Genomic DNA, 24018 nt, shown 5'->3' on the forward strand with positions numbered 1-24018 from the left:
CTGCTGTTAGGATCATTGGTTCCCTGATATCACTATTCTAATTTTTGTAGGTAATCTACTTTATATCCTTCCCACTAATTAAAACTGTGGGTCATTAAATTAGAAGCACATTTAGTCCATGAATTCAACTGCATCCAATAGGTAAAGTACTTGAACAAAGCAACAAAGATCCAAATTATGAAAAAATATTGCAAAAAGACTAAGCATCATAAAACTTAAAATTTAAATGCCAGTACCGAGTGAGATTTGAGTAATAGATATACAGTATGTCGATGCCTGAAAACCAGAGGCATTTTCCATGTCAGTTTTACATTTGTAGTACACTATTGCTTCTGTCAACATTTAACCACAGGTTGTCAAATAAGTAATTTTCATGTGATTGGAATACAATACACGGAAACGCTAATAAAACAAAGTTATTTTAATTCGTTAAAAGCATTGTACAAACAGCTAATTAAACAGCTTTACTTCTTTGCTCCAATAAACCCATTCAGGATCCGGTCACATTCAGTTAACTACAGTTTCTGTGCAAACAGTTATAAAATCATTGGGATATCGGGAAAGCGATATAGTTGTTTAGTAATAGGTATCCTGACCTGTCGTAGATTATAACCCACGATAAAATGGTTTATGTCTGGCAAAAATGACTGAAACAAAATTTTAAATAGTCTGCAGCTGTGGAGAAACGTACATGTAAAAGGTTGAGAACAACCAAATCGATGGAACAATTGCCAGATGATAAAAATGATTGATGCTCAATTTTGGGCACAGTTGTGTTTGAAGTGAAATGGGCCAAATGTTGACAGAGATCAGACAGTTCAATGTTGGAAGTGATGCTTCTTCTCTGCCATGACCCCATGGACTTGGATAGATAGCACTGAGGCACAGCACATGTTGATAATCATTTCATACTTGACTAGATCATCTGGCCATTCTCTGCACTTCCTTTCTTTGTTGGCCTCAATGTTTCTTTGATTTTGACAAACTCTGGCACGTTCTCTTGTTCTTCCAACTTTTGCTGTTCCTCTGCATACTGTCGATGAAAAGTGAAGCGATTTTCAAAAACAATGTGAATTTTAAACAGTTTAAAAGAATAATATGCATGACTGCAACCCCCCCACCCTCTATGTAAAGGTGAACGTGCAACTTATACTGAAGAGAAGCCGTGTACAAGTAACTCAAAGTGGAGTTGGACCTTTTACTGATGGGGAGAAATATTATTGTTTTGTTGCGTGCTATCTAGTCAACGGATAGACTTTACATGATTACAATCGAGCTATCCACAGTGTACAGATAGTGTAGTGGACTAGTGTAGATGGGAAACGTTGGTCGGCGTGGGCAAGTTGGGCCAAAGGGTCTATTTCCAAGCTGTATGACTCAATGACTCCAGTTCACTCCCTCTCCGCTTTTAGTAATTGTTCTTTCTTATCAGTCTTATGGGCTTTTGAAGCCATTCTTTATTAGTATATTGAGTGATTTTTTTTTGGTCTTATTTTCCAACTTGTGGACAAAACAAACTGAAGGATGTTTTGACCCCGAGCTGAGGATAGATTGTACTGATTGTGCAGGGCAAATCAGATTGTCCCTTCTAATATGGGGCCATTGGCAGTCCTGAGGTCATAGAATCCAATGCAGGAAAATTCAATAAAGCACCAGCATTGGTCACAGGAAACATGAGCGTTAAGAAATTTGGGGCACAGCTTACTGAGAATTCTGCAATCTTTGCATCAATTTAGACACTTTCATAATCATGGAAACAAGTGGAAAAATTATTCGGTGAACTTATATTGTGCATGTAGTTTAAAAGCTAAAAAAGCAGCAAAAACACAAGTGGAAATTGTCGTTGGTACTTTATTCATTTCTTAGAGAATGATAGTAGATTGCTAAGTATACAATTGAGAAGCACTGTGGGATTGAAAGTGAAGAATGGTTTACCCCAGTTAAAATTCATGTATAAATGTATACACATATGTATCAACACCTGTGTCTTATCAGTAACTTTTGTAGTATGAACTGTCATAGAAACTTTGAATAATTGAAACAGCATTATTGATTTCGGCTTTGGTGAAATGATGGAGTCAAAATATACCTGCTCCAGCTTCTGGTGTCTTTTGTTAAGTTCTTGCTCAAAATCTGTTTTGGGTCTCTGAGCTTTTTCCTGTTCCCTTAATAAATCATATTTTCTCTGTTCCATCACTCGTTGGAGTTCGGGTTTGTTCGGGAGTGCAAAGCCTCTGGGAGAGAGAATTTTAAAAGTTGTACTTCTTTATATAGCAGTTTCTAAAATACTTGAATTGACCCTTAAAGTATAAATTCAATGTTTGTTAAGTCAGCTTTAAGTTACACACTGAAGCTGCAAAGTTCTCGTTAGCATTTTAAAAGCAGCATTTAATTGCTGAGAAATAAAATAGAATTGACAGTTTATTTTTCAAGCAGATCCACCCCAACGAAAACAAAGCCACACCCTGCTGTATTAGATAATAGTTGAGATAGGTGCTGTTGTCCTGCAATCAATCACTCCCTTCCACATGTCATAATACCTCCAAAGCAAATTCCAGTATTAATCTTTTTTTTACTGCGATGAGTTATAAGCAACTGTGATGAGTTATAAGCAACATATTCCATGAATTTGATAAATGGGAAATATTTTCTACCCAGGCATCCATGTTCACACTAAGTCGTAGATGCATTTCTTCATCAAAGTCCCAAAGTCCGGCACTGGCATAACTTTAGAATACTGGCATTCTTCCCTTGCATTCCTTGTGTGGACTTCCCATTGAATCCAACCAGACAGCGGAAATATCCAAACATTTCCACACTTTCAGGCTGGGGAAATTCTGCACACTGAGTCTGTGTGTACATCTCCATCGAAATGAATGAGAAGAAATTACTACATTTTAAGTAGACATTTTTTTCCCATTTAATTCCATTAGTTGTAGACTAAGAGAATCATAGTTACCCAATGTGGAAACAGGTCTTTCTACCCAACTTGCCCATTCTGGGATAGTCCCATGTGTCTGCATTTGACCCATATTCATTTAAACTCTTCCCATCCATGTATCTGTCCAAAGGTTTTGAAGGTTGTAATTGTCTCCATTTCTATAGCTTCCTCTGGCAGCTGGTTCCAGGTACAGTCTACCCTCTGAGTGGAAAGGTTGCCTCTGAGGTCTCCCACTTCAAATAGAGATGGGGGCAGGACAAAATTTGACAAATGATAGGTGGATACAGGTGAGAGGGCATCTTGATAGGCAGATGGTTGGACAAAGGACAGAGATGAAAAAACAAAATGTGTGAGATCAGGATATAAGGATAGAAGAGATATGAAATCTGAAACCAGAGGAAGGAATGTTGATGGAGGGTATGGGGGATAGGGGAGGGGAGGGGGGGTGGAGGAGAGAGGAGGAGTGAGAAATGATTGTGCATCAACGTTGGGCACAGAGGAAGAGAGTGGGGTCAGAAAGTTGGGCGGAGGTGCTCATTGTAGGTTAGTTAGCTAAAATTAGAGAATTTTATGTTAAAATGTTATCGGTATTACCTAATTTAATGTTATCCACTGATTCCCCAAGTCTCTGGCATTTGTGTAAACAATGGCAAGAACTAAACGCAATGGTTTTGTCTTTGCAATGTTTAATTGAGAAACATTCACAGAACCAAAATAAACATCACAGCTCCAGTATACAAAATCATCCATTAAGTAGGACTCACCTCTTGTGGCTTAATACTAATTCACAATGAAGAGCCCGATAACTCTTGGAGTCTTTCACAGGATTATAGAGCTTCCTGGGTCTAATGAGCTCAGTATTGCCATCTGGCTGAGTTACATCAGCTTTGCTTAGTCCCAGTTCAATTTCTTTGTTACCATTCCAGGCATATCCTATAGTGAACAACTAGTGTTATGCAGGTGTTGAGAACCAGTGTCACGTACATGTTACTATTGAACATTGGCTGCGATAATTTGTTTGAGGTAAAATCATTAGGTGGAAGACTGCGTATCAATTCTGTGTATCAATAATTAAATTAAGCAATTTTAATTATTTGCTAAATTAAAATACAAGGTAAGCAACTCAACATCCGATGTATCAGAGAAAACAATCCAAGTCCAACCTCTCTCATTGCCAGGACTCGAGGGCCAGAGCTATAGGGAGAGAGTGAGCGGGCTAGAACTTTATTCCCTGTTGCACACAAGGATGAGAGGTGATCTTCTAGAGGTGTATAAGATCATGAGCGGAATAGACAGGGTAGATGCACAGTCTTTTACCCAGAGTAAGGGAATCAGGAACCAGAGCATATAAGTTTAACAAGGCACATTCCTTGTATATGCACATACTTGGCTAATAAACTTATTCATTCATTCATTAAGGTAAGAGGAGAAAGATTTAATACGAACCTGAGGGCTAAATTTTTCACATAGAGGATGTTGGGTACGAGGAACGAGCTGCCATAGGAGGTAGTTGAGGCAGGTACTGCAACAACATTTAAAAGACATATGGACAGGTATATGGATAGGAAAGGTTTAGAAGGAAATGGGCCAAATGCACGCTTGTGGGACTAATGTAGATGAGGCATCTTGGATGGCATGGGCAAGTTGGGCCAAAGAGCCTGTTTCCATGCTAATAAATCTATGATTCTCCTTAAGATCATTAATTGTGCATGCCAGTACATTTGTGTGTACAAAGAAAGCACTGCTTTTGGCTATTCTGATAGCCAAAGGTCTCAGCCTAGTGTCTATCCCCAAAATATTTTATGCTGATGTTGTCAGTTTGACAACATTACTTTTGACTCAAACAGAGAAGAATTAAAATAAAAAACAAAACTGAGGTCCCTATAAATCTGAAACAAAATTTCTGGAAACACTTCAGAACAGAGGAAAACCATGCGGGTGCAGGCATGAGGATATGAAGACATGTACACGCATGCACATATAACAACATGCAGACATGCACAGAGCTGAAGAAAGCAGGTTTTATAAATTGCTTTAGTTATAATCAGGGAATGTTTTAATTATAGATGTGACATTATTAGTGCCATTTTAGTGACATGTATAAAATCATGAGAGGAATAGATTGGGTAGATGCACAGAGTCTCTTGCCCAGAGAAGAGGAATTGAGAACCAGAGGGTGTAGGTGAAGGGGGAAAGATTTAAGAGGAATCTGAGGAGTAACTTTTCACACAAAGGGTGGTGGGTGTGTGGAACAAGCTGCTAGAGGAGGTAGTTGAGGCAGGGATTATTGCAACATTTAAGAAACAATTAGACAGTTACATAGATAGCATAGGTTTAGAGGGATATAGGCCAAATGCATGCAGGTGGGAGTAGTGTAGATGGGACATGTTGGGCGGCGTTGCCAAATTTGGCTGAAGGGCCTGTTTCTATGCTGTTTGACTCTATGACTCTATTAGCCATCCATAGCTGCACAAACAGATAAAGAAGGCATATGGTATGCTTGCCTTCAATGGTTAGGGCATTGAGTACAAGAGCCAGGAAGCCAATATGCACTTTATAGGACTTGGTTGGACCTCATTTGGAGTATTGTGTGCAGTTGTGATCCTCCATTGCAAGAAGAATTCAGTGGCTTAGGATAGAGGGCAGAAGAGGTCTGAAGAAAGGTCTCGACCCGAAACATGACCAATCCTTTTTCTACAGAGATGCGGCCTGACCCGCTGAGTTACTCCAGCACTTTGTGTCTATCTTTGGTACAAACCAGCATCTGCAGTTCTTTGTTTCTGCTTAATAGAATATATCTATATATATATTATTAAAACTCTCTGTCCATTTAAAAATTCACTTTCTAACCCATTTCCTGAAACTCATCAGCGTCTGACGTCACAATGCTCCACGTTCGACTTCATTTGCTCCTCACTCGCCAAAACAAGATGGCCGCCGGTAGCGCCACCGCCCACCCGGCCTCAGTCATTCCCTCTCCCCGCTCCCCTCTCCCCTCCCCCCTCTCCCCTCTCACCTCACCTCTCGCCTCTGGGTGGAGTGGGTGGAGGAGAGAGTGCGGGTGGGGGTCGGGGGACGGGGAGAGTGGGGGTGGGGGGAGGGGGAAAGAAAGAATGGGGTGGGGGGAAGGGGGACTGGGGGGCAGGAGAGAATGGAGGAAGGGAGAGTGGGGGTGGGGGAGGGAGGTGGGGGTCGGGGGAGGGGGGGAATAGGGGTGAGGAGAGGGGAATGGGGTGGAGGCAGGGCTGGGGGACTGGGGGTGGGGGCAGGGGAGGGGCAAGTTGGAGTGGGCTAGGGTAGATGGAGTGTGTCAGTGGGGGGAGGAGGGGGCATAAGAGGGATTGAGTGCGGGGGGGGGGAATTGAGGGTGCTACACCAATGCAGGAGAGACTTCGGGTCCAGGGCTCACCCTCTCAGTCACATCCTCTCCCCTTCCCTGCCCCCCCTCTATGAGGAATGGACTCAACGGGTCCACTTGGTCTAGTATGAATTAAAACTGCAAAAATAACTCTTTGGAGTCGCTCAACACTGAAAAGGATTGAAATGATTCTATTTGCTTTTAACTTGTTTTAAAATGTTACACATCGACTTTGTTTATCGTACAGCACTCTCACTCTACTTGCTTCTGAATATTATTTTGAATTTAATTGGTGTGGACGGCTGTTATTTCCTGAGGTGTACATAATCAAATGATTAAATCTGACCACAATAACACCATGAAAAATAAAGGTACAGGTTTCAATTCATACGAAATGTATGAGAGTAATCTGGGTTTTTTGCTGTTTGTGACATTTCTCTTTTAGGTTTAGGTTTAGGTCTTTTTATTCTCACGTTTACCAAGGTACAGTGAAAAGCTATGTTTTGCATGTTATTCAATCATATTAAATAATAGTATACATAAATACAATCAAGTCAAACTCAAGTACAGTGGGTAGAGCAAAGGGAAAGATACAGAATATTGTAGAATGCAGAATATTGTACAGTGCAGAATATTGTTCTCAGTACTATAGTGCACCAGTTCCATAGACAGAGTCAGATGTCTGCAATGGGACTGAAGTGAAGTGGGCAGTGTGCTAGCTTATCGAAGGACTGTTCAGAAGCCTGATAACTGAGGGGAAGAAGCTGTTTCTAAGTCCAGTGGTGCACGCATTCAAAGTTTCAATTCACAGAAACTCACATCCACTCATCACCTTTAATTCAGGGATTTGCATAGATAGAGCTCTTAAGGATAGCGGAGTCAGGGGGTATGGGGAGAAGGCAGGAACAGGGTACTGATTGAGAATGATCAGCCATGATCACATTGAATGGCGGTGCTGGCTCGAAGGGCCGAATGGCCTCCTCCTGCACCAATTGTCTATTGTCTATTGACATGTCATTCTGAGTACTCTGCTATATTCTGTCAGTCAAAGTGAGACAGCTATCATATGCAGAAGCTATAGATTAGCAGAGAATGGGTGTTACTAAACTGGGACTCTGCAGGTCTTTATATTTGCAAGCATTAAGAAATAAATGATCTCAATATTAGGGGGTAACTATGTGGACATACCTACATAACCACACATTACTCGGCCAGGCACACATGCATGATTACCAAAATATCGTGACCTATTTTCTCCGGGCAACAATCATTACAGAGAATTATGTTACTGAACAGGCATCTGATTAAAAAAATGGTGAATTTGCAAGAGCAAGAGATTTAATGTCTTAAGTTGTATTTTTGCTTTAGTGCAATATTTAAACACAAATTCTACTTCTGCTCCAAAGCATTATTTTTTTGCATGAAGTGCCTAAGCATTCATTGGAAAGCTGGGTTGTACAACATTGAGAATTTGCAATTTTCGGTTTAAAGGGTCCATGCATCCAGAAGCAACTGGTAAAGGACTGAGTCGCACTAGTTTCCTAACCTTTGCAATCTTACAAAGATGGGGCAGTACCTTCCCAGTGAATGACAAGGCCCTGGGGAGTGTTGCAGAGCAGAGGGATCCAGGAGTGAGGGTAAATAGCTCTTTGAATGTGGCATCACCGGTAGATAGGGTGGTCAAGAAGGTTTTTGGTACCTTGCCCTTCATCAGTCAGGTTATTGAGTCAGGTACTTGACCCTGAAGATGGTTATTGACCCAAAATGTCACCTACTCCTTTTCTCCATAGATGCTGCCTGATCCACTGAGTTACTCCAGCGTTTTGTGTCAATCTACTGAGTGTAGCAGTTAGGTTACAGTTGTAGTGCAGGTGGATGAGGGATGAGTCGTCCTTAAGTACAAGAGAGGTGCCGGAAGACAGGAGGGTCGCAAATGTTGTGCCTCTTTTTAAGAAGGGTTGCAGGGAAAATGCTGGGAACTATAGGCCGGTGAGCTTAACATCTGCAGTTGGTAATTTACTGGAGAGTATTCAGAGGGATAGGTCAAACAGGCATTTGGATGGGCAAGGGCTGATTAGGGATACAAACGTTAGTGGTTTTGATGAGGGCACAGCTGTAGATGTTGTGTACATGTACTTCAGTAAGGCATTCGACAAGGTTCCACATGGTAGACTGCTCTGGAAGGTTAGATCGCATGGAATCCAAGGAGAGTAGCTGAATGGATAGCAAATTGGCTCCATGGAAGGAAGCAGAGGGTGATGGAGGAAGGTTGCTTCTCAGACTGGATGCCTGTGACCAGTGGTGTGCCTCAGGGTTCAGTGTTGGGACCATTACTGTTTGTCATCTACATCAATGATTTGGATGAGAACATACAGGGCAGAATTAGCAAGTTTGTTGATGATACAAAAGTTAGTGGTTTTGAAGCTAGTGAAGATGGTTGTGAAAGATTGCAGCAGGATCTGGATCGGGTGGGTGGAGGAATGGTTGATTGAATTTAATATGGAAAAATGTGAGGTGTTGCATTTTGGGACGTTGAACAAGGGCAGGATCTACACAGTAAGTGGTAAGCATTCTGGTAGTGTTGTAGAGCAGAGAGATCTAGGAGTACAGGTGCATTGTTCCTTGAAGGTCGAGTCGCAGGTAGATAAGGTGGTCAAAAAGGCTTTTGACTCTTTGGCCTTCATCAGTCAGTGTATGGAGTATAGAAGTTGGGAGGTCATGTTGCAGTTGTATAAGACATTGGTGAGACTGCATTTAGAATATTGTGTTCAGTTCTGGGCACCATGTTATATGAATGATATTGTCAAGCTTGAAAGGGTTCAGAAAAAAATTACGAGGATGCTGCCAGGACTAGAGGGTGTGAGCAAAATGGAGAGGTTGAGAAGGCTGGATCTCTATTCCACGGAGCGCAAGAGAATGAGGGGAGATCTTACAGAGGTATACAAAATAATGAGAGGAATAGATTGGGTAGATGCACAGTCTTTTGCCCAGAGTAGGGGAATCGAGGACCAGAGGACATAGGTTCAAGATGAAGGGGAAAAGATTTACTAGGAATCCGAGGGGTAACTTTTTCACACAAAGGGTGGTGGGTGTATGGAACAAGTTGCCAGAGGATGTAGTTGAGGCTGAGAATATCCCATCATTTAAGAAACAGTTAGACAGATACATGGATAGGACAGGTTTGGTGGGATATGGACCAAGCGCAGGCAAGTGGGACTAGTGTAGCTGGGACATTGTTGGCCGGTGTAGGCGAGTTGGGCCGAAGGGCCTGTTACCACACTGTATCACTCTAAGACTCTATGACTAAGATGTTGGTGAGACCACATTTGGAATGTTGTGTTCAGTTTTTGTCACCCTGCTATAGGAAGGATGCTGTTAGGCTGCAAAGAGTGCAGAGGAGATTTACAAGGATATCACCAGGGCTCAGGCCTGATTTATAGGTAGAGGTTGGACAGGCTAGGATTTTATTCCTTGGAGTGCAGGTGGATGAGGGATGATCTTCTCGAGGTGTATAGGATCATGAGGGGAATTAATAGGGTAAATGCATAGGGTCTTTTACCCAGAATAGGGGAATCAAGAAACAGGGGATATAGGTTTAAGCTGAGAGTGGAAAGATTTAGGAACCTGAGATGCAACTTTTCCACACAAAGGGTGGTGGGTATATGGAACAAGTTGCCAAAGTAGGTAGTTGAGGCAGGTACTACAACAACATTTAAAAGATGTTTGAACAGCTACATGGATAGGAAGACTTTGGAGGGATATGGGTAAAATGCGGGCAGATAGATTAATATACATAGGACATCTTGGTCGGCATGGACAGGTTGGGCCAAAGGGCCTGTTTCCGTGCTGTATCACTATGACTCTCTGTACTTTTGATGTTTTCTTTTTCATGTTTCATTGATTACGATTAGAATGAATAAAATATCCATTATCCTATGTTAAGTTTTTTAGAAAGAAAATGAATTGAATTTTAACCTTGGAATTTGAATGAAAGTAAGAATCACTACTTTTGAACTGTATTAGTAAGAAACAATATTTCATGGAATTGGCTTTTAAACATAGGACAATTATTGCTTTAGCTTTTGACGCAAACTTTTTGAAAACATGAATTGTTGCTTACCAGATCTTGCCCCCTCTCTCATGCCTCTGAACCCAGTCTGTAGAAGTGGACAAACAAAAGAAGGACAATTAATTAGACTGATTCAAATGCTTTTAACTATATCTCAGAGCTACTGGTGATATCTTGTGAAGCTATCATATCATCAAAGGATTGTTGAATTTTGCATTCGTTACCTCTTGAGTAATTTTTTAATTCTTAAGAATCGTGTTTAATTGCCATATGTATTGACACCGAAATAATGAGATTCTTACCTGCAGCAGCACAACAGGGCTGCAAATACGATACACATAGATAATATATAACAAACAAAAAATCTAGTTTAGAAACATTGTGCTTATTGGTAAGGCTCACCATAAAATTGGCAAGTCCTATAAATCTGTATCATGAATGTGGCCAGTTTATACCGTTAAAATCCAGTTTGCTTCTGTTTGCAATTGATTGAGAAAGTTCTTTTAAGTTAAATTATTTCTTTTAGGTCGACACCCATTAATGGAAACATTTTGAAAATATTAAAATATATTTAATTCATTAATAAACTGGCTTATGTCCACTAGTACAATTTACAAAACAGGTTCAGATTTTTTTGTCATTTTCAGTATTGATAATAATTCAATAATAAACTAAACAAAACTATTTTAAATTAAGCTTTTTTTACAGTGAGGGGGCGTTTGGCTGTTTTAATAAAACAAGCTACCACTTGCAAACATGTGAAAACATATTGGTGAATGCAAGAAACAAAAACAATTAAGTGCAATCATGCAATTTGGGTAGCACAGTGGGCAGCTGGTAGACCTGCTGCCTCACAGTGCCAGAAACCCGGGCAGTGTTACAGTGCTAATTGTTTAGGTGCCGGAGCTGTCACTGCTGTTGGAGCAGCCGCTGTTAAATTCCCCGCTAGTTAAAATTCCCCGCTGTTTATTTGAGGGTTTTTTACAGAGGTGCCGGAGCGGCGCCCCGGTGAGCTCCGGCAGCACAGTACAATCCTGACCTCGAGTGCTGTCTGTGAGGAGTTTACATGTTCTCTTTGTGACCGCATGGGTTTCCTCCAGGTGCTCCACTTTCCTCCCACATGCCAAAGACATACAGGTTTGTAGGTTAAGTGGCCATTGTAAATTGCTCCTAGTGTGTAGAGAGAATGTGGGAAAGTGGGATTAGTGTGAACGGGTGATCATTGATTGGCGTGGACTCAGTGGACCGAAGGGCCTGTTTCCATGCTGTATCCACAAACTAAACCAAAGTCTATTCTTTTAATCTGTTGAGCTTGCTGTGATTAAGCAACTCAGTTGGGCTGGAAGTTAAACCAGAAATTTAATTCAGAAAAGTATGAAAAAAATATTTCAAGAGTCTTCATAGAGGACACCATTAAGAATTAAAGAATAATTACATCTCTAATAGTGTTTTATCCACCAGGCTAATTTCTGTATGGGCATTTATATTGCTGTCTTCAGCAAAGCACAATCTGTGATGAAATTAAAAGGAACAGTAGATGTTGGTTTATACCAAAGATAGACACAAAGTGCTGGGGTAACTGATCTTTGATGCAGACGTTTCAAGTCAAGACCCTTCTTCAGACCCACTACGTTAATAGTTTTAACAATGCATACCTCTTCAATCTGAGAAAATGTCCCGGCGCGAAACGTCACCTATCCATGTTCTCCAGAGGTGCTGTCTGACCTGCTGAGTTACCCAGCACTTTATGTCTTTTATTTCCAAACTTGCATCTGCAGTTGCTTGTGTCTCCATAACTTTTTTCAGTGCTTTTTAACCAGTAAATTGCCCACAGTCAGTGGGTAAACATTACTGTTATAAATGGAAGTTAAGCAACTTGCAGAAAGCTTAAATAGGTTTTATATCACCATCTACTGAGGAGAATGGATAATTACATTATTACAAAAAACTGAATAAGCAACCTGAAAGTTATGGTATCACATGGGGACTCAAGAACTACAGATGCTGGTATCTTATGGCCGACACACAGAGTGGAGAAGAGGGAATGATTGGCATGGAAATGGTCCTTGATTATCTTGGCGGCTTTAGCAGTGGAGAGTTAGGGCAAGGATTCTGTGAAGAATGGTCTAGGTGATGACAGGACAAGGATCACTTGGCTGACAGGACGGGGGAGGGATCAGCATTGAGTGATGTGTATGGATTGGAGAGAAATGGCACACATGCAGGCAGAGATTAGTTTAACGGCATCATGTTCGGCATGGGCGCGGTGGGCCGAATGGCCTGTTCCTGTGCTGTACTCTTCTATGTTAAGTGTTGCACAGACTCAGTTTATACACAAATGGTCAGTGGGGGACATGCTGGTGTGGATGAATATACTGAAAATGGGATACAACTGCTTGCCACTGAATGCCATCAAATATGTGAGGGCTCTTCCATTCATTTCCACATCATGGAAAACCATGAGCTTTGTGCCCTTTGCATACAGGCCCCAGTTTTCCATTTTATTTTTCATTGAAATTGAATTATGCAAAAAACAAGGCTCTGTGGCCAAAAAATACAGCAACTTGACATTGGACTGAATATGTCCTTGAATACAAGAAGTTTGGGAGATCTAATGGTTGGATAGGATTACCTGAAAATCAATTGTTAATTATCCATTAACAATTTAGTAAAATGGTGTTGGAGTAGTAAAAAGTTAATGGGATTTATAGATGTTGGAAAAGGGAACTAGGTCAAATCCTGACAACTATTGGTCAGCGGTTTAATGTTGATGGTAGAAACCTATATGTTAATGGAATCCTATATTTTAGTCACCTTGCTCGTTTCCCTTCCTTCATACATCATCTCCCATCCGTGAATTCCTCATTCACTTTTATCCCCCCCACCCCTCCCCTTGTCCCCTTCCACTGTATCCCTCCATGTGGCTTTACATTTCACTCCTTCTCTACTCTCCTCATCTGACCCCTTTTGTCCCCTTTTCTCCTCTAGCTTTCTCCTCAGGGGTGAGCTTTTTTGCGGTTGCAGCTCCTAGACTGTGGAACAGCATCCCTCTCCCCATCAGAACTGCCCCCTCCATCGACTCCTTTAAATCCAGGCTCAAAACCTATTTCTACTCCCTAGCGTTTGAGGCTCATTGAGGAGGCGCTGTGAACTGTTTGCGTGCTACTGTATGTTTCTTTTTTTTTTCCATTGGAACCTAATCAGATGTACAGCACTTTGGTCAACGTGGGTTGTTTTTAAATGTGCTATACAAATAAAATTGACTTGACTTGACTTGACTTACACCACCCATTTGCAAAGCCCCCGCACCTGTAACCACCGATCAATTGCTAGGCTTTTTCCTGCCCCCTTCTCTCTTTTTCAGCTTTCTCCTCCCTACTCCAATCAGTCTGAAGCTTACCAACCCTCTACATTGTCTGTCCATTTTGTATTTTGCCCTATATATTATACATTTATTTCAAGCAAACAGAAAATCAAATTTGATTTGGTTCACTTAATTTAAAGTTGTTCATTTCAGATTTTCTGATTAACATTTCAAGAGTGAATTTCTATTGCTTTGTTGGCTTGTTTCTAGTTAGAATGTTGAATATTTCTAGTGCCAAAACAAATATAAATTATTTGGGGCAGGTTGTAAATTAAATAAAACTTGCTTTGATCTGTGTAAGCAATTAGAAGCTTTTGGAAATGGCTATGAATCTCTTTAGGTCTGTTTCAGATTGATTGAGGGATAGAAACAGCCATTGAGACAGGTTATCAGGCTTCTGAACACTCCTTCCATAAGCTAGGGTACTGTCCAATTCACCTCCACCCCATTGATGACATTGGACTTTGTCTATAGAACTGGTGCACTACAATGCTGAAAACTATATTCTGCACTCTGTATCTTCCCCTTTGCTCTACCTATTGAACTTGAGTTTGAATTGATTGGATTTATGAATGGTACATCTGATCTGTTTGGATAGCGGGCAAACAAAACTTTTCACTGCACCTCGGTACACATGACAATAATAAACCTAAACATAAAAATCTAAACGAGACAGGAGAAAATTTCTGCAACATTGCAAATTAAGGGGTCATAAACTCAGCTGGGATCAAATAGAGTGCAGAATTTGCTAATTGGACATGTTCTCACTTGAAAATAAATTATTGTGCTTGAAATTCTAAAGAGATGAGATTGTGCAGACCATAAAAACTATTTCACCCTGTTCAGTACAGCTGAACCCAGGCATTGCCATGCTTCAAGGGATAAACTAATTTGCAGGAAAAAATGTGAAAGGAATTTTAATTACACAGATGGATTGGACAAATTGGATTCTGTGTTAAATTATTTAAAGTGAGAATCTCAACTTATGCAACTTTGAACATAATATCTCGAGTTTAATTGGGAAGAATTTGCAATTGGGTACTCAATGTTTTCTCAAAGGGTAACTTAAATAGCTGCCAAAATGTAAAAAACAAGGAACTGCAGATGCTGGTCTGAAGAAGGGTCCAGACCCAAAATGTCACCAACCCAGATATGCTGCCTGACCCGCTGAGTAACCCCAGCATTTTGTGTCTTTTTCAGATATCTGCCAAATAGACTGAACAGTCAAGGGGTGTCTTGGTTCCAGAATCCTGCTATCAGAAGGGACTCCACAATTACTGAATCCAAACGGGTATGTTCTTTGAAAGGAAAAATTCAGCTAACAAGCTTGGCTGTACCAATCAACCTTCTCCATGATTAAATGTCCTCCTTTTTTACCACAGTCAAACCTTCAACTCCTCCCAAGTCAAACTTCATAATCCATTTGAACTTCATTTTTCATGGTATCTGAACCTCACCATACTTGTGCATAATTGTACCTGTAGCACCCGAAACGTCACCCATTCCTTCTCTCCCGAGATGCTGCCTGACCTGCTGTGTTACTCCAGCATTTTGTGAATAAATCGATTTGTACCAGCATCTGCAGTTATTTTCTTATATTGCACCATTATTGCATATGTGTTTGTACCAACATTGTATCTGTACTTCTCCATACCTGTGCACAATGACAATGAAGTCAATTTGAACATAAACCAACCTCTAAGCTTTGTGTCCCTTCTCTCCAGAGATGCTGCCTGTCCTGCTGAGTTATTCCAGTCTTTTGTGTCTACCCTAAGCTTCCCCAGCCTTGTCCTCTCCTTCCTTGACCCTTCTGCTCTCAACATATCAAATGGTAAATAGAAAGACAATTTCAAAAGAGCTTGTGCTATTAAATGCAGTAAGTCAGTCATAATTTTCTCATTAAATTGGTCATACAAACATAAAAAGCAGGAGCAAAAACCAAATCTGCTCCACCGTCGATTAAGATGGGGTTTGACTCAAAACATTGTCTATCCATGTTCTCCTAAAGATAGACACAAAATGCTGGAGTAACTCGGCGGGTCAGGCAGCATCTCTGGAGAAAAGGCATAGGTGATGTTTCAGGTCGGAACCCTTCTTCAGACTGAAAGATAGAATGGGGGGTGGAGGGGAAAATGGAGGTAAGAAAAGGCCACAACAAATTGGGGTGGCAACAGATGACCTCAAGAAGGGTGGAGTCCATAATGGCCCATTGTTGGCTGGGGAAGATCTGCTGACAAGAGGAATACAGAGAAGGATACATGTTCTCCTGGGATGCTGCCTAACCCGCTGAGTTACTTCAGCACTTTGGGTCCACTATTCATTAAGATCGTGCTCTTGAACCTTTCCAACACATAGATGTTGGGACCGTATCTCAATGAGCAAATGGTTAACCCCTGTACCAAGCTTCCTATGGAGATGATGTAGCAGGGAGACTTGATCTATTCAAATATGAGGTGACTATCAGAAAATAATACATTGATAGAGTATATGAGTGTTTTGAGAAAATATCGTGTGCTTCAACGTTTGTTTCATGTATCTTGTGCGTTTCATGTATCTTGTGTTTTATGACTGTTGGCAGACCAATTTCCCTCCTGGGATAAATAAAATTCTATCGTATCTTAGATAGACACAAAATGCTGGAGTAACTCAGCGGGACAGGCAGCATCTCTGGAGAGAAGGAATGGGTGATGTTTCGGGTCAAGATCCTTCTTCAGACTGATGTCAGGGGAGTGGGCGAACGAGAACCTGGTGGGTCGTGTGTTTTTATTTTCTCTAGAAATGTCTATATTCTATATATGGTAGTTAGACAACTTTAAAAAAGCTTTCTGGGTACCCAAATAGAAATTTTAAAGTATGACTTAAATCCACTTATTTACATCTAAAGCCCAGGTTGTGTGAAACTGCCTCCTAGAATCAGTCTCACATTTTCCGAGATTATACTCCAACTTTGCTTGAATGCACACTGGTAATCTTTTTGCTTTTTCTCAAGAACGTAAGTACAAACTGTGGTGGTAACTACTTTATTCCATGTCTAAAATCATGTCAAACATGATGATACGTCAAGACATTTCCAAATTGATTAAAATTTGTACTTGTCAGCTTTTTAAAATTAAACTAATTAATAGGATGGATTATTTTAGCTTGAACGAGTTTAAAAAATACAGCAGATGTTTCTTGAGATTTTGATGATTGCCTTAAAGCAAATACCTTATCTATTCAATGTAATTGGAGTGTACAGTAAATTTACTTCCAGAAGAGGAGATTTCATGCTACATTTAATGCAACAATTTTTTCATTTGTAGAATTTATGCAGGGAATCTAGTACTCTGTAGAGAGGAATGCTGTATGATCCAATCATGTAGCATTAAACAGAAGTAAACATTAGTAGGTATTGATCTGGGAGACAATTTATCTTTGTACTCTGGCTTCAAGACAATAGTTTATACACTAGTCAACATTTCACTCACTTTTAGTTTCACTTAATGATGATCAAAGTTGATCAGGTAAAATCCAGGATTGGTTAAATGAATGCCCTTCAAACTGACACAACTGTAGAGTTACAAGAAGCAAAACACAGCCCGAAAACAAAAGTATATAAAAAGCTCAAAACACAAGGAACAGCAGATGCTGGTCTACAAAAACAGTACTGCAGAATGAAATGTTCGCGATAAGGCTGGAGTAACTCAGCGGGTCAGGCAACATCTCTGGAGAACAAGGAAATCTGAGGAAGGGTCCCAACCCAAAACGTCACTTATCTATGTCTCCTAAGATGCTGCCTGACCCTCTGAGTTACTCCAGCATATTGTTTTATAACATAAAAAACTTGTAAAATTCAGCAAATCAGGCAGGACATAAAAAATAGACTGCTTTACTCTCAGACTCTAGTTCCTGAGGAAGTGTTTCATACTGGAAAGGTTTTCACAAAGTAACTATGAACAAGTTGTTGCCATTGATAGAAATTTTGGGAACCTGAGGAAACAGATTTGTGGTGATTAATAAATCAAAAGGGTTAGGATGAAATTTGTTTAAATGGTTGAGGAATATTTTCTGAAATGCAAAGGGCTAGGCTGATTCTCAAAAAACTGGCATAGGCAGGATGGGCAGGATGGGCCAAAATAGACCTCATCATGCATGGATTCTCATCTCTGGTCCTGTAACATTATGATTCATAGAACATATAAAAAATAGAATAGTACAGCACAGGAACTGGCCCTTCGGCCCACAGCGTCCATGCCAAATATGATATTAAATTAAGCTAATCTCCTGTCTGCATTCTCTCCATTCCCTGCAAATCCATGTGATATTCAGGTAAAATTAAAAAATTTGAAACGTTAAATGCTGGAACTCTAAAATGTTAAAAGGACTGGAATGATAACACTATCGCAATGGCAAATTTATTTTAATAAACAATAGTTGAAAAAATATCAATGATTGTAAATATATCAGCAATATACAATTGGAAATACACTGACATAGACAAGTTTATTTATCAGTCTAGACTTCAGCAGATTCTAATGATATGTTTTAACTCAGTTAAAATAACCTATTATTAACGTGCTAAATAAACGTGCCAAACCTACCAATTTAAGTTTACTTTTTCTGTGTCCTGAACTGAATAAGCCATCAATGGATACAAAACAATGTTCTAATGGATTAATAAATGTGGCTAAAATATCACAAAGTGGGAATCTGTATATTGCTGAAATAATCATAATTGTGGATATTATAAAAATCTTTGTATACAGTACTAATGTGATTTTGCCAGGTGCTGCTGTTGAATCACAACACAACGCTTATCAGCATTCCAGAATAAGTCAACAGCTACTGTACTTACATTGTGTTTTAATAAAATGTATGTATACTAACAAGTAAGATCAAGATTTTGACTTACAAGTAAAATAGGCACAGGGAAAGTATGTTGAGGCAGGCCATATGAAGTGGACCTTCTGTGTTATGTTATTCCATAAAAGACCATGAAGCTAAAATGTAAAGAAATAAAAGGTAGATCCAGAGTATATTAGAGAATAGGGTAGAGAGCATGGGTGAGAGAGGCAATGTTTAAAGGAGATGCGCGGGGGACATTGTTTTTTACCAGAGGGTGGTAGGTGCCTGGACTGCGCTGTCATGAGTGGTAGTGAAGTCCGATACGACGGTGGCTTTTTAGAGACTTTTGGATAGGCAAGTGGATATGCAGGTAATGGAGGATATGGATTTTGGATATGGATTTTGATATGGATTTTGTGCTGGCAGATTAGAATTGGTCTTAGCATCATGTTCGGCACAGACATTGTGGGCCGAAGGGTCTGATCTTGTGCTGTACTGTTCTGTATTCTACAGGTAATGTGGATGACCAGAGTATTGACTGGTGGGTACAACTGTACAGAATGGGTGGAGGTAAGAGTTTTTGTTCCTCTACGATCTCGCCTGACCACATTTTTTTGTGTAGAAGCAAAGAACTGCAGATGCTGATTTAACAAGGAAAGGCTCAAAATGTTGGAGGAACACAGTGGGTCAGGCAGCATCCTTGGAGCGCATGGATATGTCACGTTTCAGGTCGGGCTGATTCTTTAGACTGATTGCAGGAGTAGGGAAAGGCTAGCTTTCTCCCCCAAACCCTGCAATCAGCCTGAAGAAGGATACTAACCTGAAATGTCACGTATCCATGTTCTCCAGAGATGCTGTCTGACCCGCTGAGTTACTTCAGCACTTTGTATCTTTCCACAAAAGTTTTTTGTTCACTTCATAGAAAACTATTGCATCTAGTATTTTGCAGATTAAAGGGATGAAGGATTAGTCTGGTGCAGAATTTCTTCACTGGTGACCTTAGCTCCATGACTTCTATTACTAATCCAAGCAAGTAGAGAAGGTTCCATCATGAACTCTGGGCTTACGCCTTGTATAAATGCTTTGGGATGTCAGGAAGTGAGTCTCGTATCTTCAATATTAGTCTCGCTGGTTCATTTCTGGTCAGTACCCAGGATCTTGATGGTGATAGTCTCAGCAATGGTAAACCCATTTAATGGCAATGGCAGTGGTTAGATTGTGTGAAGGACATGGACATTCCCCAGGGTTTTACTGGAGCAAATGCCATCTGCCACCTATCAGCCTATGCCTGAATGTTATCCAGGGTCTTATAATATGTGGACATGAACTTTATATGATTTGCTGAGGAGTTATGAATGGAATTGAATATTGTGCATTCGTCAGTAAAGATATTATTGAGGAAAAGTCTTTGGTGGAAATACCTGGAAATGGTTTGGCTGAGGAATATCTACAGCAATATGTTGGAATTAGGATTGTGGGCCTTCAACAATCACAACCATTGTTCTTTGTGTTACATATAACATCTACTGTTGTGGTCTTTATGCCCCTTGACTTTTTCCTAGGATTCTTCAAAGACAGTCTAGGTCAAATCCTGCCTTGATATCAAGGCCAATCATAGCTTCCTCACTGAGTCAGGGGAGTCAAGAGTCAAGGTGGTTTATTGTCATTTATTCCAACAGATCGCTAAACATATTACTCTGTTATTTCAATTGCAATGAGGTCTATAACTGAGTTGTCCTAGTAAAATAACATACTGGAACAGCTTAGAAAGAGATGTACCATGTTTGCATGTCGCCACAGTGGCGCAGCAGTAGAGCAGTAGAGCTGTAGCTTCACAGAACCAGAGACCCGGGTTCCATCCTGACCTCGGGTGCTGTCTGTACGGAGTTTGTATGTTCGCCCTGTGAACACGTGGGTTTTCTCCGGGTGCTCTGGTTTCCTCCCACATCCCAAAGACATGCAGGTTTGTAGGTTAATTGGCCATTGTAAATTGTCCCCAGTGTGTACGATAGAACTGAGGTATAGGGAGAGGATGAGCAGGCTAGCACTTTATTCCTTAGAGCGCAAGAGGATAAGGGGTGTACAAGATCATAAGAGGAAAAGATACGGAAAATGCAGAGTCTTTTACCCTGAGTAGGGAAATCTAGAATCAGAGGTCTTTGGTTTAAGGTGAGGTCAAAAAGATATAATAGGAACCCGAGTGGCAACTTTGTTACACAAAGGGTGGTGGGTGTATGGAACAAGCTGCTGGAGGAGGTAGTTGAGACAGATACTATCACAATGTTTAAAAAACATTTCGACAGGTACTTAGATAGGATAGGTTTAGAGGAATTGGATAGGTTTAGAGAGACATGGGCCAAACACAGGCAGATGTACTTGTGTGGCTGGGGCATGTTGGTTGGCACGAGAAAGTTTGGCCAAAGGGCCTGTTTTCAGACTCTTTCCAGGTGAGACAAAGATTCACCTGAACCTCCTCCAACCTCATCTATTGCATCCGCTGCTCTAGATGTCAACTTATTTACATCGGCGAAACGAAGCGCAGGCTCGGCGATCGCTTCGCTGAACACCTGCGCTCGGTCCGCATTAATCAAACTGATCTCCCGGTGGCCGAGCACTTCAACTCCCCCTCCCATTCCCAGTCTGACCTTTCTGTCATGGGCCTCCTCCAGTGCCATAGTGAGGCCCACCGGAAATTGGAGGAACAGCACCTCATATTTCGCCTGGGCAGTTTGTAGCCCAGTGGTATGAACATCGACTTCTCCAACTTTAGATAGTTCCTCTGTCCCTCCCGTCCCCTCCTCCTTCCCAGATCTCCCTCTATCTTCCTGTCTCCACCTATATCCTTCCTTTGTCCCGCCCCCCTGACATCAGTCTGAAGAAGGGTCTCGACCCGAAACGTCACCCATTCCTTTTCTCCCGAGATGCTGCCTGATCTGCTGAGTTACTCCAGCATTTTGTGGATGTATTTGTTATTTGTTCTGGAAATACAGCCAAAATGGTACATTATAGCGCGATCATTTTAGGCCCACCTTACTCACCATTGTCCTGGGGTTCAAATGTTTGTTATATTTTAAAGGTTTTTCACTTTTTAAACTTTAAAAATCCCTTTTTAAAGTTTAAAAAATCACTTTTCTGTTCCCCCTGGCCTTCAGTCATGTTCGACGTCACAATGGGAACCCAACGTGTCCGCGCCTGCCTCTGTTTTTGACGTCACAATGGGAGAAGGTCCGCGCATGCGCAGTTGGGAGCTCGGAGGGGGACGGGACCCGCCCGAGTGACGGGAGTGGCAGGAGAGCTCTCCTGCTGCTGGCCGCCCGGGGGGAGGGTTAGTGGTTCCCTCTCCCCTTTCCTTTCCCCCCTCGCCCGGCCCCGGGGGAGTTTTATGGGGGGTTGAGGGGGGATGGAGTGGGTGAGGGGGGGGGGGGGGGGTGGAAGAGAGGATCTATGGGGGCGGAATGGCAATCAGGAGATCTGGACACAATGCGCAGTTCCTCTCGCTCCGCCATTTTGTGCGCACCTCCCGCCGCCCGCCAGGTGTAGTCCCCACTCCCGCCCGGCCCAAGCGCCCCAGACCATCACCGGACTACAATCCCCAGTGGGCTGTGTGGCACACATACACACACACACTGAGGCCGCTCTCCTTCTTCTCCTCCTCCTCCTCCCGCTCTGCCATCTTGTGCGTGTCTCCTGCTGCTGTGCTGCCCGCCGGGAGGTGTAATCCCCGCTCCCACCTAGCCCCAGCGGTTGCCGCCCAGGGCCGTGGTGAGTGGCTCCCTCTCCCCTTTCCTCTCCCCCCTCGCCCGCTCCCTGGTCCCGGGGGAGTTTTAAGAGGGGTAGAGGGGGGATGGAGTGGGTGAGTGTCGTCAGTCGGGTGAGGGTTGCCGGGCTCACAGGAGAGGTTTGGACGGAGGGTTGCCGGGCCCGCAGATGTGGGCCCAGCCGTTCCACGCCCGTCTAGTGACTATAACTATGAGAAGCGTTATTGAATAAACATACAAAAGCAGTAGATACAAAATTGTGTCCTTATGTTTACTTATTGTAGAGTAAAATTTAGATTAGTTTAGTTTAGAGATACAGCGTGAAAACAGACCCTTCGGCCCCTGGGTCCACGCCAATCATCGAACACCCATTTCACACTAGTTCTATATTATCCCGTGTTCTCATCCACTCTCTTCACCTTGAAGGCATTTTACAGAGGCCAATTAACCTAAAACATTTTTTGCAAAAGACAAAAAAATATTTTTAAAAATGAAGAAATTATTTATTCTCTCAAGCTTTAACCAACTGCAATGAAAAGTTATTTTTTTAATAATATCCCAATAAAATAATAATAGCAAATAAAAATGAATTAAAAATGTAATCCTTAACATAATATATGTACTTGCATAAATAAATAAAGAAATAAAATCAGTTAATACATTATACAAAAAATAGTTAATACATTATACAACAGTAAAATGAATCAATGTACATCACAGATTTCTGGCATATTATATGCGTTAACTTACCCTTTTGCCTTGGGATCCTCCCATGCCTTGGAGTGAATCTGTATTTTTGCTTCTATGTTGGTACAAAATCCCCTCTGAAAAGATTTATTTAACGGTTTCTGATATATTTATCCTGAGCTGTCCCTGATCTGGTAACCAACCATGACTCGAGAAGACAAAATTTGAGGAGTAGGTTTTATCTGTAAGCAATAAATTATTTTAAAACCGTTTCTTCATCAAGTGCAGAGTGAGCTTTTATAACATGCTTGCACTGCGGACTAACAGTGATATGGGTCAGGCTTCCCAACAGTAAGTCCCTTCCTGTGATCAACATGTATTGTTGTGCAGATAGTTGTGTAATGACTGTAATCGCATTAGCTCAGCCACTTCATTCCAGTACATCTGTTCCAGGCAGTGGATGCACAAATACACTGGAATTATGTTAATTGTCCATGACAGTACAAGACATCACCATGGTGCATTGAAATGAACTGCAAGACTTCACAGGCCAGCCCCCAGTTCAGTGTTTCTGGATGAAATAGTCAGTCACAAATAAAACTCACAAAACTACATTTTTTTTAACATTCTTCTCATTTTCACTCATGAGAACATTTCTACCAGAAGCTAATTCATTCCATAAATAAGCAAAAATGTAAATTGATGTCAGATACAACTCTCATAATCTTGCTTGGAGCACAGGTTTGAGATTCATTTTTAATTGATCACAAATTCATTTAATTTAAATAATGGATTGAAAGTCGGATTAATTAACAGGTTTTTCAATATGTTTCTTCTCACATCCTAAAGACGTGCGGGTTTGTAGGTTAATTGGCCTCTGTAAAATTGGCCTAGTGTGCAGGGAGTGGATGCGAAAGTGGGATAACATAGAACTAGTGTGAATGGGTGATCAATGCTTGGGGTGAAGTCGGTAGGCAGAAAGGCTTGGTACCATGCTGTATCTTTCAACAATCAATG

The 24018-nt window shown here is 41.2% G+C and overlaps 1 protein-coding gene across 1 annotated transcript; it reads right to left on the minus strand.

Moving 5' to 3' along the window:
- Positions 1-436: 436 nt before the first annotated feature.
- Positions 437-23400, minus strand: LOC144605280 (protein FAM107B-like). The gene is made up of 5 exons (XM_078420380.1): positions 23065-23400; positions 10420-10456; positions 3706-3874; positions 2090-2234; positions 437-1033 (listed from the first exon to the last, which is right to left on the minus strand). The coding sequence occupies exons 1-5, from the start codon at positions 23086-23088 to the stop codon at positions 917-919; spliced, it is 492 nt and encodes a 163-aa protein (XP_078276506.1). The 5' UTR covers positions 23089-23400; the 3' UTR covers positions 437-916.
- Between the last annotated feature and the right edge of the window lie 618 nt (positions 23401-24018).

The sequence above is a fragment of the Rhinoraja longicauda genome, chromosome 24 (assembly GCF_053455715.1).
Source record: "Rhinoraja longicauda isolate Sanriku21f chromosome 24, sRhiLon1.1, whole genome shotgun sequence".
In the NCBI taxonomy this organism is placed as follows: Eukaryota; Metazoa; Chordata; class Chondrichthyes; order Rajiformes; family Arhynchobatidae; genus Rhinoraja; species Rhinoraja longicauda.